The 13,514-nt window shown below is 42.9% G+C and overlaps 1 protein-coding gene across 1 annotated transcript in view; it reads left to right on the top strand.

Annotated features, from left to right (window-relative positions):
* The window catches only part of LOC124545269 (dehydrogenase/reductase SDR family member 11-like), a 43,764-nt gene extending 41,035 nt beyond the window's left edge, over positions 1 to 2,729 (top strand). Inside the window, exons 5-6 of the mRNA XM_047124150.1 lie at positions 2,136 to 2,282; positions 2,508 to 2,729. Of these exons, the coding sequence (XP_046980106.1) occupies positions 2,136 to 2,282; positions 2,508 to 2,549 (189 nt within the window). The 3' untranslated portion in view covers positions 2,550 to 2,729. The remainder of the gene's footprint in view (positions 1 to 2,135; positions 2,283 to 2,507) is intronic.
* The last annotated feature ends 10,785 nt before the right edge of the window (positions 2,730 to 13,514 follow it).

The raw sequence follows: 13,514 nt of genomic DNA, 5'->3' as shown, positions 1-13,514 counted from the left end.
AGAGGAAGACAGACTGGAATTTTTCCAGAATAACTGAGAACTTGGTTGCAAGAACTACTCTGAGATGATAGGGTTGGTACAGGAGAGGAATTTGTGCTGGGCCTCATCAAAATAAAAGAGAACAGAAGTCCCTTTAGAAAACACCTATTCTGAATTTCTGTTCACTGTAATCATGTTAGTAATATATTCAAGTGACTTTTGTGAAATTTACCTGAACTAGTACAGATCTGTCATAAGGTCCGTAGCGACTGACTCAATTATCGCTACACTGCAGGGTTTCATACATTGTTTTATCTTTTTATCTCATTTATAGCTCTTCCCTCGAAAATAGTCTTTTGCCTTTCTGAATAAGTTGGAGTGAATCGAGGTCATTTAACGAAAATAGGTATCTTGTACTTTGTAGTTAGGTATTTGCCGCAGATTTGTGCGCTTTCTCATTTTGAATCACCCAACATATTTCTGGAGAGGCTTATATAACTGGTAAAAGAATTGCTAACAACTGGAGCATATAATTTTATATATTCCAAGTTGATCACATTTATTCTGTATTTGCTTAATGTTGTGTTCTATTCCTTAACTCCGGTTGTTATTAGCGCCAAAGGCAGTGATGCAAGTATTTCTGAATTTTTTTCCATTCCATCTGAAGTTGTTTCAAAATACGAAACGCTTGTGTATTTATTTAAATTATTTATCTGAATACTACTATGGCGATTCATTTGTTCTGATCTGTATTTTGCTTTAGCTTCTTGTGGATAGAATCAATGTTTGTTTGCTATTTGTTCGACAGCAATCTTATCGATAGTTTACACATCTCATTTTAAATCTTCTGGATCTAAAGAGGATTTATGCAACAAGCACGGCGGACAGACCTGGTCGCAGCATCTTCACGAGAGTTTGTATGTGTTGAGTTTGTGGCTATTATGGTGCCTGTCGTAGTTGGCTTTTCTATACTTAAGCGATGAGTGTGTTATTAAATACAAGTAATTGAGATTTCTATTTTCTTCTTATTCCAGAAAGTAATCTACTTGTATCAGTCGCAGGCCCTTATTTAAGGAAGAAATTTCTGTGAATGTAAAGAATAGATTGAAAAAATCGCAAAATAAGAGAATCAAAGGGACTGAAATGTCCTATGGAAGAATGCTGCATGGACTGAGAAGATAATAAATTAGGAAGTTATCAACAGAATCTACGACAAAGGGAACATGAGGAAAACAGTGGCACTGCAAGAATAAGGGACAGGACGATAGCACATGTGTTGAGAATCTCAGGAATAGCTTCCGTGGCACTAATGGAGACACTGAGGGCAAAAGATGTGTGGAAAGTCAGAGACAGGAATAGGTTGAACAAATAATTGGGGTTGTTAGAAGCAAACGCTAGTCTGAGATGATGGTGTTGGTGTAGGAGAGGAACTAATGGTGGGTCGTATACAACCCTAGAAGTTCAAACAATGGGACTCTAAAACCGTCTCACACAAAAGATTTTCTGAAACATTTCAAGTAGTAAAAGGAACGAATACAGTTCTCTGCTAACTCAACTAGGTCCTACATTGAGGGTGCAACGTTGACAGATGACATCGATGTTCTGCTCACCAATTCTTTAGTCAGTCTGCTGCGCATTTCGATCGCCTTGTCATCATCATCATCAGGTACATTTCTTTCTGTTTACTTGATGAATTTCGTTTGTGAGTCGCAGTTGTCAGCTGTTTGGCAGACGCCGTTCATACGAGCATCTGGAGGTGCAAGTCTATAACCTAGCGAAATCTTTTGTCCAGGACTTTTTCTAATCTCCGATATTCTTCTGATCTTGTACTCTCATATATATCTGGTTTTTTAATTATTTATTCAATAATCTTTGAGGGACGCTCTAGAAGGTGGCTGGACGGCTATTTAAGCCTGAAAAATAAACTGATTCCTTCACACTTGATATTGAGGAAAAAGCTCACCATAGAGAAAGAACTGTATATGATTGCGGAGAATATACTATAGATTAATTTCTGTATGCTGCGTATCTCAAATAACATAGTTTAAAACAATCTACGAGAAATTTGTTATATGATTCAGGGCCAAAATTGCTAGTTGTATTCTGTTTTTGAACCTTTCTCTTTCTCATTTTGTATATTCTTTATTTCGTTACAGCAAGTATCTCCCGGATTGGTGAAGACAGAGTTCTACAATACAACTAAACACTTGACACCTGAAATGTTCAAGACAGCACCTTATCTGGAACCAGAAGATATAGCGAATGCTGTCATCTACATGTTGTCCCAGCATCCGAGAGTACAGGTAAAGATTATTTCGTTCCACAGTTCCTGCGGGTACACGCCAGTCACAAAGATTCACATATTCTGCAAGCTATAGTTTGTCAAATGATTTTTGCTGCTACTCTTAGTTGCTGTGCACTGAAAAATTCTAACTTTTGCTGTATTTCTTCCATACTTTGCCTCTCGCTGGTTTTATCTCGCCAGCAGAGTAGAGGAAGACAAACAAACCGATTTTTTTTTGTTCCAGGTTCATGACATCCTAATCCACCCGACCGGCGATCCGTTCTAGATGGAATCCTTGGTGATAATGCACGGATAAACGCACTGCATCTACCCTTCACCTTGAACTGCTGGTCATGCATTTGTTTGTGTTGTGCAGTTACCCGTACATTACTCCAGTATCTCATAACCAACTGAATTGTTAAGAAGTTACAAAATCGTCTTTAAAAAATAAATTATCCAATTATAATTTTCTCCTTTTATTTGTTTGATTACTACTTATTCGTTTCTTTACTCTTGTCACAATGGGTACCTGAGGCCTCTCACGCATCATGTCAAACGCATTAAAATTTACGGTACAGGTTTGAATAACCTTGCTTTTAAGTTAACACTGAAGATAATATACGACAGAAAAAAACTTGCTTACGACTGATTGAATGTTTCGTAATGACATGAACGTGAGTACATATCTTTTTGCAGATGAGGAAATGATTATTAGCCGTAGCAAAGAATGACTTAACAGAAAGTGATTTTTAAAATGAATGCTATTGGTAAAGGTTACTGTATGCCAGTGCTCATGTAGATTTGCAATGATTATCCCCTATTTTCAACATATGTTAGGCGCAGTGTTACAGGTTAGTATTACCATCCTTGTTGCAGAAGCACTGGCGCCTACAGGACCAAATCTGTTTCTAAAAGGTAATCTCAAAATTACGGTGGAAGTGGGCTGTAAACAGCTGGTCACTTAGCGCTCTGTATGAAAAGCACTGGCTGTGCTGTATGCAGTCTGTGGCTGGTTGGCATTGTTGGAATATTCACTTGTGTAGCGTTGGGAAGTTGGATGTGAACAGCGCGTAGCGATGCGCAGTTGGTGAGCCTCCAGCAGTGGTGGATGTGGGGAGAGAGATGGCAGAATTTTGAGAGCGGACGATCTGGACGTGTGTCCATCAGAAAGAGTAAATTTGTAATACTGTATACCATGAACTGATATATATATATATATATATATATATATATATATATATATATATATATTTGCATAGTTAGCAAATGAAAGATTTTGATAGAGAACAAGCAATGTAAATACATTGTTTGTTCTATATATAATGACTTTTGAATATTATTTAGGTAAATACATTGTTTGTTCTCTACCAAAATATTTCATTTGCTAACTATCCCTATCAGTAGTTAGTGCCTTCAGTAGTTTGAATCTTTTATTTAGTTGCCAGTAGTGGCGCTCGCTGTATTGCAGTAGTTCGAGTAACGAAGATTCATGAAAGGTATAGGTTATTGTTAGTCAGGGCCATTCTTTTGTAGGGATTATTGAAAGTCAGATTGCGTTGCGCTAAAAATATTGTGTGTCAGTTTAGTGATGATCAGAATATGTAAAGAGAGAAATGTCTCAGTGCGTTCAGTTTTGTTCATCTGTTTGAAAATCAAATAACGTAAGAGGTTTACGAGCACCGTAATTTATAATTTTTCTAAGGGGATGTTTCAGCGGCTGTACCAGAAAATCTATCTATTCGACTTTTCATTTCATGATCACACATATACATATTGTTAATAGCCAGTTTTGAGAGTAATCTACGTAAAGCTGTGCAGTATCACAGGAATTATAGAGGAGAAGCAGTAAACTTTAATACATTTGTAGTAAAATTCGGTTTATGTATGCGCTATACTCTCAAAGTTCGCAGTAACAACAGTCTAATACACAGAGTCATGACACTCTTCGTCACCTTTGTTACCCAATACATTGACAGCATGCCAATGGACGTAAGGTGTAACAGTAATGTGTAGATGAAAAGACTTGTGAAGAATACATTAGTGTAAAAAGCTCTATGGAACTCCCAACAGGGTATTTTATATGAACCGATTTTGACATAAAACTCACTGATTTCGGCACAAAATCCACTGATTTCAACACTATGTACTGATTTCGACACAAAATAGATCTATTTCTGTATGAAATACGCTGACTTCGTGAATTTTACTGTCTTCTGTTATCTGTGTTGCTCTCCAAGAAATACATTTTAATGACGGCCATTCCACAACTCTTCGAGGCTACCGTGCGTTCTGTCAGAACAATGAAAAATCGCAACTGCCGAAGCGGAATCGGACGGAAATTTCGTGAACATCTGATTCCAAAATCCCCATGCTACCTACCAAGGGGTTGCCCAATCTGCTCCACGCAGTATCGCCGCTGTATTGTCTCAGTCACGCCTCGAACTGTTTGCAGCACGTGAGGTTTTCACATCACTGTTTCCAAGCTGCAACCTAAGACCTTAGAAAGCGGTTATGCGGATCAAGTCAGTGATTCCTTTACGATGAATACAAACTGATCCAAATCTCTGGAAACCTTGATCCGCAGTCGAGTGACTGAAATCACGCACATCATATCTACATCTCAATATTTCCTCTGACCTAGCAAGACAGTTCTGCATGTTAACTCACCTGATCGGCGACCTTAGAATATTTCCACAGATTTGAAAGGTACTTCGCCAAGAGCTCGTTGTAAACATGAAGGAACCAGTCTTTGACTTCAGACAGTACATCTCCTATTGGAAAACAATACACAATACAGGATGAATTCTACGTTTTGAGCCAAATTTGAGAGGTAGCAGTAACTTAAGCAGTAGCCTTCTTTAAACGGAAGAAAAATAGTTTGTTTTCGTGATTTTTCAAGTAAAATAAAAAGTAATGGTAAATCTGATTATATAGTGATATTACGTACACTTTTTTTCTGTATTTCACGCACTGTTGCTTGACTATTAGCAGTGACCACTCTACGCAAACGCCGCTGCTCTCGGTCGTTAAGTGAAGGCTGTTTGCCACTGGGTTGTCCGTGGTGAGAGGTCATGGCTGAAATGTGGTACTCTCGGCGCACTCTTCACTCTGTGCATTTCGGAACATTGAGGTCCCTAACGATTTCCGAAATAGACTGTCCTACATTCGCTGACACAGAATTCGGTTTAGAATGCCAGCATCAAATTCCGAAAAATTGAAAGGTACCGTTCTCGAGTTATGTTTCCAGCCAATTTGAAAAATACGGCTTTGAGAAAAACGCGTTTTATATTTTGCGTTACATTTTTTGTACTAAGTTAAACGTATATTTAGTCGGCAATCCCTGAAACATGCAGAAATCCTTTCAGATGCAAAAGGAGATTCTCTTCCATCTTGTTCGTGGCCATAGTGGTCATGCGGGCTTTCGTCATCCGCTGTTCTGCTCGTTCGATACACTTTTCCTCCGCTTTGATGCAGCAATTTTAGCAGGATGGTCCGATCTAGAGTTCGAGCACGTTCATAATTTCCACAATTCCTGTTAGACCGTCGTTGAAAATATAGGTCGACTATATTTTCCTGCTGCTTTTCCGGAGACGCTTTTACACAAGTCGCCTTGTAACTCGATAATGGAGTTTCTTCTCAGAGAATATTCTAAGAAAAGTAAAACGGATTTTTTTTTAATTTTCAACGCACACAACGCGAGCGTGTTTCATTCGATTCCTGTTAAGCTGGTAGTCCTCCTTGAAAATTTTAAAAATATCGGTTTTATTTTATGTTTGTTTCACTCAAGAACGGCAAGTAATGATCCACTAGTTCAAAAATGACACTTTTCAGTTCCTTTCTTCAGGATACACTTAATAGACTACGTCTCCATTTCAGTGAACTTCCAAACAACATACGTCACCCAATACTGCTTGATGGATGACACCACTTCGCACACCATTCGAATCATACACACACACACGTTCGACTTTTTCTTCACGTCCGAACTAAGAGACATGGTCTCGTGAAGTGCCCTTCATACAGCCGAGAAGGATTTCCATTAGTGATTACAATGTAACTTCAGGAAAACACAGTTTGCCAGTAAATATAAAAAGCCCCACTCGCCACCAGTCAACTAAGACTACGAAAACCTCTCTCATTTACACAAATAGACTTTGCCGACCCCTTAGGCATCCAGAACGTGCATATTTTCAACAAATGCTACATTGCTCCCTTCATTTTCGTTTTTCTCGGATACGACTACTGACAGATTTCTGTCCCATCATGGCCTAAATAAAACGAAAACCTGTGTTAGTTACAGAATGACAGCCATATACCTATAAAAGGAAAAAAAAAAGTTTGTGGTCTGCTAAAAACTTTCGACCGTAATGTGTAGATCTCTGCACAGAAAAACCTAGCTAAGAATAGCGTGATTAAAAAGGTCGCATCGACCTCTGTGGCCGAGAGGCTCTAGGCGCTTCAGTCTGGAACCGAGCGACCGCTACGGTCACAGGTTCGAATCCTACCTCGGGCATGGACGTGTGTGATGTCCTTAGGTTAGTTACGTTTAAGTAGTTCTAAGTTCTAGGGGACTGATGACCTCAGATGTTAAGTCCCATAGTGCTCATAGACATTTGAAAAAGGCGCGTTACAATTCTGGCGCTCGTAACAGAATGATTTCGTTTGTTGGAATGTTAATAGCGACGGCCGTATCGTTTATGTGGCACTGGAAATGTCCTGAAGAATGCTTCTTCGTGTTGCAATGTTAAGAACACGAGCCATAAACAGCAGGAAAATTAGGTTATCAGTAGCATACCTCAACTGCGTCCCAGTGTTGAAATGTTTGGAAATCCCTTTCAAGTCTAAACACGACACGTGACATGTTAAAACTCACAGGGTGAAGCGTAGGTATAACGCCATCCTAAGTGCCTTCCTGTTTGGAATATCACATAAACAACATAGAAATACATTGACGTGACAAAAGTCATTGGATAGTAATATGCACATATTCAGATGGCGGTAGTATCGCGTACACAAGGCATAAAAGAGCAGTGGATCAGCTGAGCTGTCGTTTGCACTCAGGTGATTCGTGTGAAAAGGTTCCAGACGTGATTATGACCGCGCGACGGCAATTGACAGATTTGGAACTCGGAATGCTAGTTGGAGCTAGACACTTGGGGGACATTCTATTTTGGAAACTGTAAGGGAATTCAACATTCCGAGATCCATAGTGTCAGAGTGTGCTGAGAATACCAAACATCAGGCTTTGCCTCTCACCACGGACAACGCAGTGTCTGACGGGCTTCACTTAACAACCGAGGACAGCGGCGTCTACGTAGAGTTGTCAGTGCTAACCAAAAAGCAACACTGCATGAAATAACCGCACAAATCAATGTGGGAAGTAGGTCTAACGTATCCGTTAGGACACGAAATTTGACGTTAATGCGCTATGGCAGAAGAAGACAGACGAGAGTACCTTTTCTAACAGCAGGACAACGCCTGCAGTGCCGCTCCCTGGATCGTGACGATATCGGTAGCACTCTAGAGCAATGGAAAACCGTGTCCTGGTTAGCTCAGTTAGATTTCAGTTGACATGAGCCGATGGTAGGATTCGAGTGTTGCGCAGACCCAACGACGCCATGGACCAAAGTTGTCAATAAAGCACTCCTCAATGGTGTGGGCTGTGAAGTGAACTGGGTCCTATTGTCCAAGTGAACGAATCATTGACTGGAAGTTGTTATGAGGGTCACTCCAAAAGAAATGCACCCTACTTTTGTAAAAATACAGTTTTCATTCTGCATGTGTGAAAGTTTTACAGTGTGTAGATACATCCTTCCCGCTTGTTTTCAAACTTAGTTCAACCTGTTCCCGTGAGTGGCGCCGTCACAGCGTGTCTTCAAGGTGGCTGCTACACTTGACGTTCGTCAGAAGCAACGTGCTGTCATAGAATTCCTGTGCTGTGAAAACGAGACAGTGGGAAACATCCACAAGAGGTCGAAAAAGGTGTATGGAGATGCTGCTATCGATCGTAGTACAGTTAGTCAGTGGGCAAGCAGGTTATGTGACGAAAGCGGGTACAGCAATACTGCAGGCAGGCCTCGTACTGCACACACTCCAGACAATGTGCAGACAGTTAACGAACTGGTGACTGCTGACAGACGCATCACAGTGAACGAATTGCCATGCTACGTTGGGATAAGGGAAGGAAGTATTTGCAGAATACTGAAAGTGCTGGCGTTAAAAAAGGTTTGTGCCAGGTGGGTTCCCAGGATGTTGACAGTGGCTCACAAAGAAAAACGGTATGCAGCGAACTTTTGGAACAGTACGAGAATGGTGGAGATGAATTTCTTGGAAGAATTGTGACAGATGATGAAACATGGCTCCATCATTTTTCAACAGAGACGAAGAGGCAATCAATGGAGTGGCATCATGCAAATTCACCGAAGAAAAAAACACTCAAAATCACACCTTCTGCTGGAAAAGTTATGGTTACGGCCTTTTCGATTCCGAAGAACTATTGCTTATGGACACCATGCCAAGTGGAAACAACATAAATTCTGATGCATATGTGACGACACTGAAGAAACTTGAAGCTCGACTGAGTCATGTTCGACCACATCGGCAAAAGCAGGATGTTTTGCTGTTGCGCGACCATGCACGGCTACATGTCAGTCGAAAAACCATGGAAGTGATCACAAAACTCGGATGGACAACACTGAAACACCCGCCTTACAATCCTGACCTTGCTCCATGTGACCATCATCTCTTTGGGAAACTGAAAGACTCCCTTCGTGGAACAAGGTTTGAAGACGATGACTCCCTTGCACAAGCTGCCAAACAGTGGCTCCAACAGGTTGGTCCAGAATTTTATCGTGCGAGTATACAGGCGCTGGTTCCAAGATGGCGTAAAGCAGTTGAGAGGGATGGAAATTATGTGAAGAAATGAAAATATTGTTCCTAAAGGATGTATCTACACACTGTAAAACTTTCAAACACGTAGAATAAAAGATGGATTTAAAAAAAAATAGTGTGCATTTCTTTTGGAGTGACCCTCGTATGTTCGGTTACCTGGAGACCATTTGCAGCCATTCATGGACTTCACTTTTATGGCTGACTGTGCACGATGTCACCAGGCCACAATTATGTTTGTGATTGGTTTGAAGAACATTCTGACCACTCGAGGGAATGATCTGGCTGCCCAGATCGCCTAACATGAAACCGATCGAACATTTATGGGATATAATCGAGGGGGCAGTTGGAACGCAAAATCGTGCACCAGCAACACTTACGTAATTATGTACGGCTATACAGGCAGCATGGCTCAATATTTCTGCAGTGAACTTCCAACTTGTTGAGCCCATGCCACGTCTAGTTCCTGTACTTCGCCGAGCCAAAGGAGGACCGACACGATATCAGGAGATACCTGATGACTTTTGTTACCTCAGTGTGTATTGCTATTTGCTCTGCCGACTGTTGGTGGGGACCGATGACGTCTAGCAGTCCAGAGGCCTGGGGAGCTGTAGTTAGTTTGCTCGTGTTCAGTGTAAGTGAAGTGGGGGGGGGGGGGGGAGAGACCATGTGACGCTAAGAGGCTGGGTGACTGTGAACGGGTCTGTAACAACGGCGAGTACGGTGCCGTAAAAGTAGGGCGCCTCGGCGCGCACTCTCAGCTGCCTGAGGCTGGTGGCAGCGTGGCTGTGAAGCTGTCATTCAGCCCGCGACAGCGCGACACATAGCTAGCCGCGTGCTGCCGCCTGCCGACCTGGTCTGGGGCGATGAGACCACACATGTGGAGTGCGGAGACTCCACCAACCAGGTGTGAGTGCCATTAGAATAAACAAATCCTACAACACACAGTGGTAGACCAATAAATGGGTACACCACAAGTGGACTGGCCACTGTTGTGGGGAAATCTATTTAACAATTCTGGCTGTGCCAGCGATCTGTGACTTAGAAGTTCATTATTTTAAACTACGATTTTTTGGATTTCCAACCATTTTTAACAGGACACTCACATCTTATGCTTAGTACGAACGCCCGTGATCGGTTTTTGGATTTCTCAGCATTTTAAACAGCCTACATGGATTTTTGGATTTCACACCTTCTTAAACACGACTTTATATTAATTTGCGCCATTTTAAATAGAGGGCAACTGGCTAAGTTCCGTCATCTTGGAGTGTGACGTTAAAGGAGCGGAAGAGAAATTTGGGGGGGGGGGGGGGGGGAGTAATTTGACAACATTTCATTCAATCACCGGATATTGTCATTAGAAATCTGCCAACAATGTGGGTTGCACCCGTAGTCCCATTTCGCTATTACATACTTGTCAGACTGTGCTAGTGTCTTCATTTAATACTTCCAGGCTACTGGGCCACGGTCGATGTATAAAACTTTCTCCTAACGTTTCCTCTCCGACTGCAGAAGACGTCTTCAGAAGTACACTACTGGCCATTAAAATTGCTACACCAAGAAGAAATGCAGATGATAAATGCGTACTCATTGGACAAATATATTATACTAGAACTGACATGTGATTACATTTTCAAGCAATTTGGGTGCACAGATCCTCAGAAATCGGTACCCAGAACAACCTCTTCTGGCCGTAATAACGGCCTTGATACGGATGGGCATTGAGTCAAACAGAGCTAGGATGGCATGCAGCGTCAACATGATACCACAGTTCATCAAGAGTAGTGACTTAGTGACTAGTGTATTGTGATGAGCCAGTTGCAAGGCCACCATTGACCAGACGTTTTCAATTGGTGAGAGCTCTGGAGAATGTGTTGACCAGGGTAGCAGTCGAACATTTTCTGTATCCAGAAAGGCCCGTACAGGACCTGCAACATGCGGTCGTGCATTATCCTGCTGAAATGTATGGTTTCGCAGGGATCGAATGAAGGGTAGAGCCGCGGGTCGTAACACATCTGAAATGTAACGTCCACTGTTCAAAGTGCTGTCAATGCGAACAAGAGGTGACCGAGGCGTGTAACCAATGGCACCCCATACCGTCACGCCGGGTGATACGCCAGTATGGCGATGACAAATACGCGCTTCCAATGTGCGTTCACCGTGATGTCACCAAACACGGATGTGACCATCATGATGCTGTAAACAGAACTTGGATCACCCGAAAAAATGATGTTTTGCCATTCGTGCACCCAGGTTCGTCGTTGAGTACACCACAGCAGGCGCTCCTGTCTGTGATGTACCGTCAAGGGTAACCGCAGCCACGGTCTCCGAGCTCATAGTCCATGCTGCTGCAAACGTCGTCGAACTGTTCGTGCAGATGGTTGTTGTCTTGCAAACGTCCCCATCTGTTGACTCAGGGATCGAGACGTGGCTGCACGATCCGTTACAGCCATGCGGATCAGATGCCTGCCATCTCCACTGCTAGTGATACAAGGCCGTTGAGAAGACACTGTTCATAGACCTTTAGTTCATCTGGGTGGTCAGGTGCTCAGCAGGAGAAGAAAATGAAATGAAAACTTCTTTGTAGAGAGAGTATGGAATGTTATTTCAGAGCTTACAAAATCATGCCAAGTTTGCAAAGAAGTAGGCAGTATGAGCACACTTATCAGTGTGACGCTGTCCTGCTTTCTGCCTGGTTGCATGTACTGTGTCTATTGGGAAGGTTGTCATAAAACCGCTGTATACTCTCCTGAGGCAAGGTGGCCCACAGCTGTTATAAAACATTCTTGATATTTTGGATACTGACGCTGGGACGGAGTTGACATCGGGCTGAGATTTGGGGATCTTGCTGACTCACCGTCTCAAAGAGAGTCCCTAATGCCGGCCGGTGTGGCCGAGCAGTTCTAGGCGCTTCAGTCTGGAACCGCGCGACCGCTACGGTCGCAGGTTCGAATCCTGCCTCGGGCATGATTGTGTGTGATGTCCTTGTGTTAGTTAGCTTTAAGTAGTTCTAAGTTCTAGGGGACTGATGACCTCAGATTTTAAGTCCCATAGTGCTCAAAGCCATTTGAACCAGGAATCCCTAATGTCGCTAGACGGGTAACACTCGAAGACGCAGGATGACCGTGACATAGCGTCGTGTTGTTTGAGTTCCCTCAGCCATGATCTGAAGTCATAAGCATTGCTCCACACACACGTTGTAAGAAAGAGATATCTTCATAGGTCGTCATCAGACTCACCGGTGGACATGTCCGAAAGAACAGACACAGAAGTTCTGGCAATACCGGCCATGACCTTCTTCTACTGTGCGGATGCACACATATTCCCCGAACTCTCACGGGACTTGGTAAGAATGTCTTCCACGAGTAATGGGTATGTTGGGGTGGGATACTATGAATGTAGTGTGTGGACATACAGGAGAGAATGTGTGTCTCGCGGGAGGCGTGAGCGATTTAGTGCCTGCAGTCGGACTAACCTTTGTGCCCTCGGTGGCTCAGATGGATAGAGCGTCTGCCATGTAAGCAGGTGATCCCGGTTTCGAGTCCCGGTCGGGGCACACATTTTCACCTGTCCGCGTCGTTATATATCAAAGCTAGTCAGCAGCTGAGGGTATTAATATAATTCTAATCCCATTCATAAGTGTTCCATGCTTCGTGCTCACTGCGGCACTCCAAACGCAGCCGCTTATGCCGCGCTGATAACGGCAGCCTACGCACGGGACGTTAAATTCCTAGTCAAGCTGCTGATATTCCCCCACCAATGGCGTGGGATGGCACAGAATATTTCAGGAAACCCATTACTCGTTATCGGATGTCAGACGCAGGTGTGTAGAGGTTATGGAGTGCCTGGTCCACAATACAGTGATCCACCCATGTGGCGAACAGACTTGGGACGACCTGAATCTTGACGCAAAGTATATCTGCCCTCACTCTCTCATGCAGTCCAACACCAGGATTCTGTCATGTATGAATGCTCTAGAAATGTGGATATTGCACGATTCGATCAACCGACCAAATGCAGACCTGCAAAACTTTTAAGGTGCTGATAACGCTGTCACAAACGAGTACGCAGCTTCCACACGTCCTTTAGCAGCGATCATTCAAGATTAAAGATTAAATGCTGTTCATGCACTTTATACGCTCTATCAGTTCCAGTAATAACACTAATAATACGAACAATAATAACGTACTATGGTGTCCGTTCTAAGTGTCGCAGAGGACTGCGACTCTAATCATTTACATACCTGCCGTTGGTGTGAACGTGAAAAGGTTACTATGTCATCTGACCAAAACTCTTTGGTCGGGCGGAGTGGCCGAGCGGTGCTAGGTGCTTCAGTCTGGAACCGAGCGACCGCTACGGTAGC

Source organism: Schistocerca americana, chromosome 8 (assembly GCF_021461395.2).
Source record: "Schistocerca americana isolate TAMUIC-IGC-003095 chromosome 8, iqSchAmer2.1, whole genome shotgun sequence".
NCBI classification, from domain to species: Eukaryota; Metazoa; Arthropoda; class Insecta; order Orthoptera; family Acrididae; genus Schistocerca; species Schistocerca americana.
Note: the sequence above shows the minus strand (reverse complement) of the source record. Positions and strands in the feature narration are given on the sequence as shown.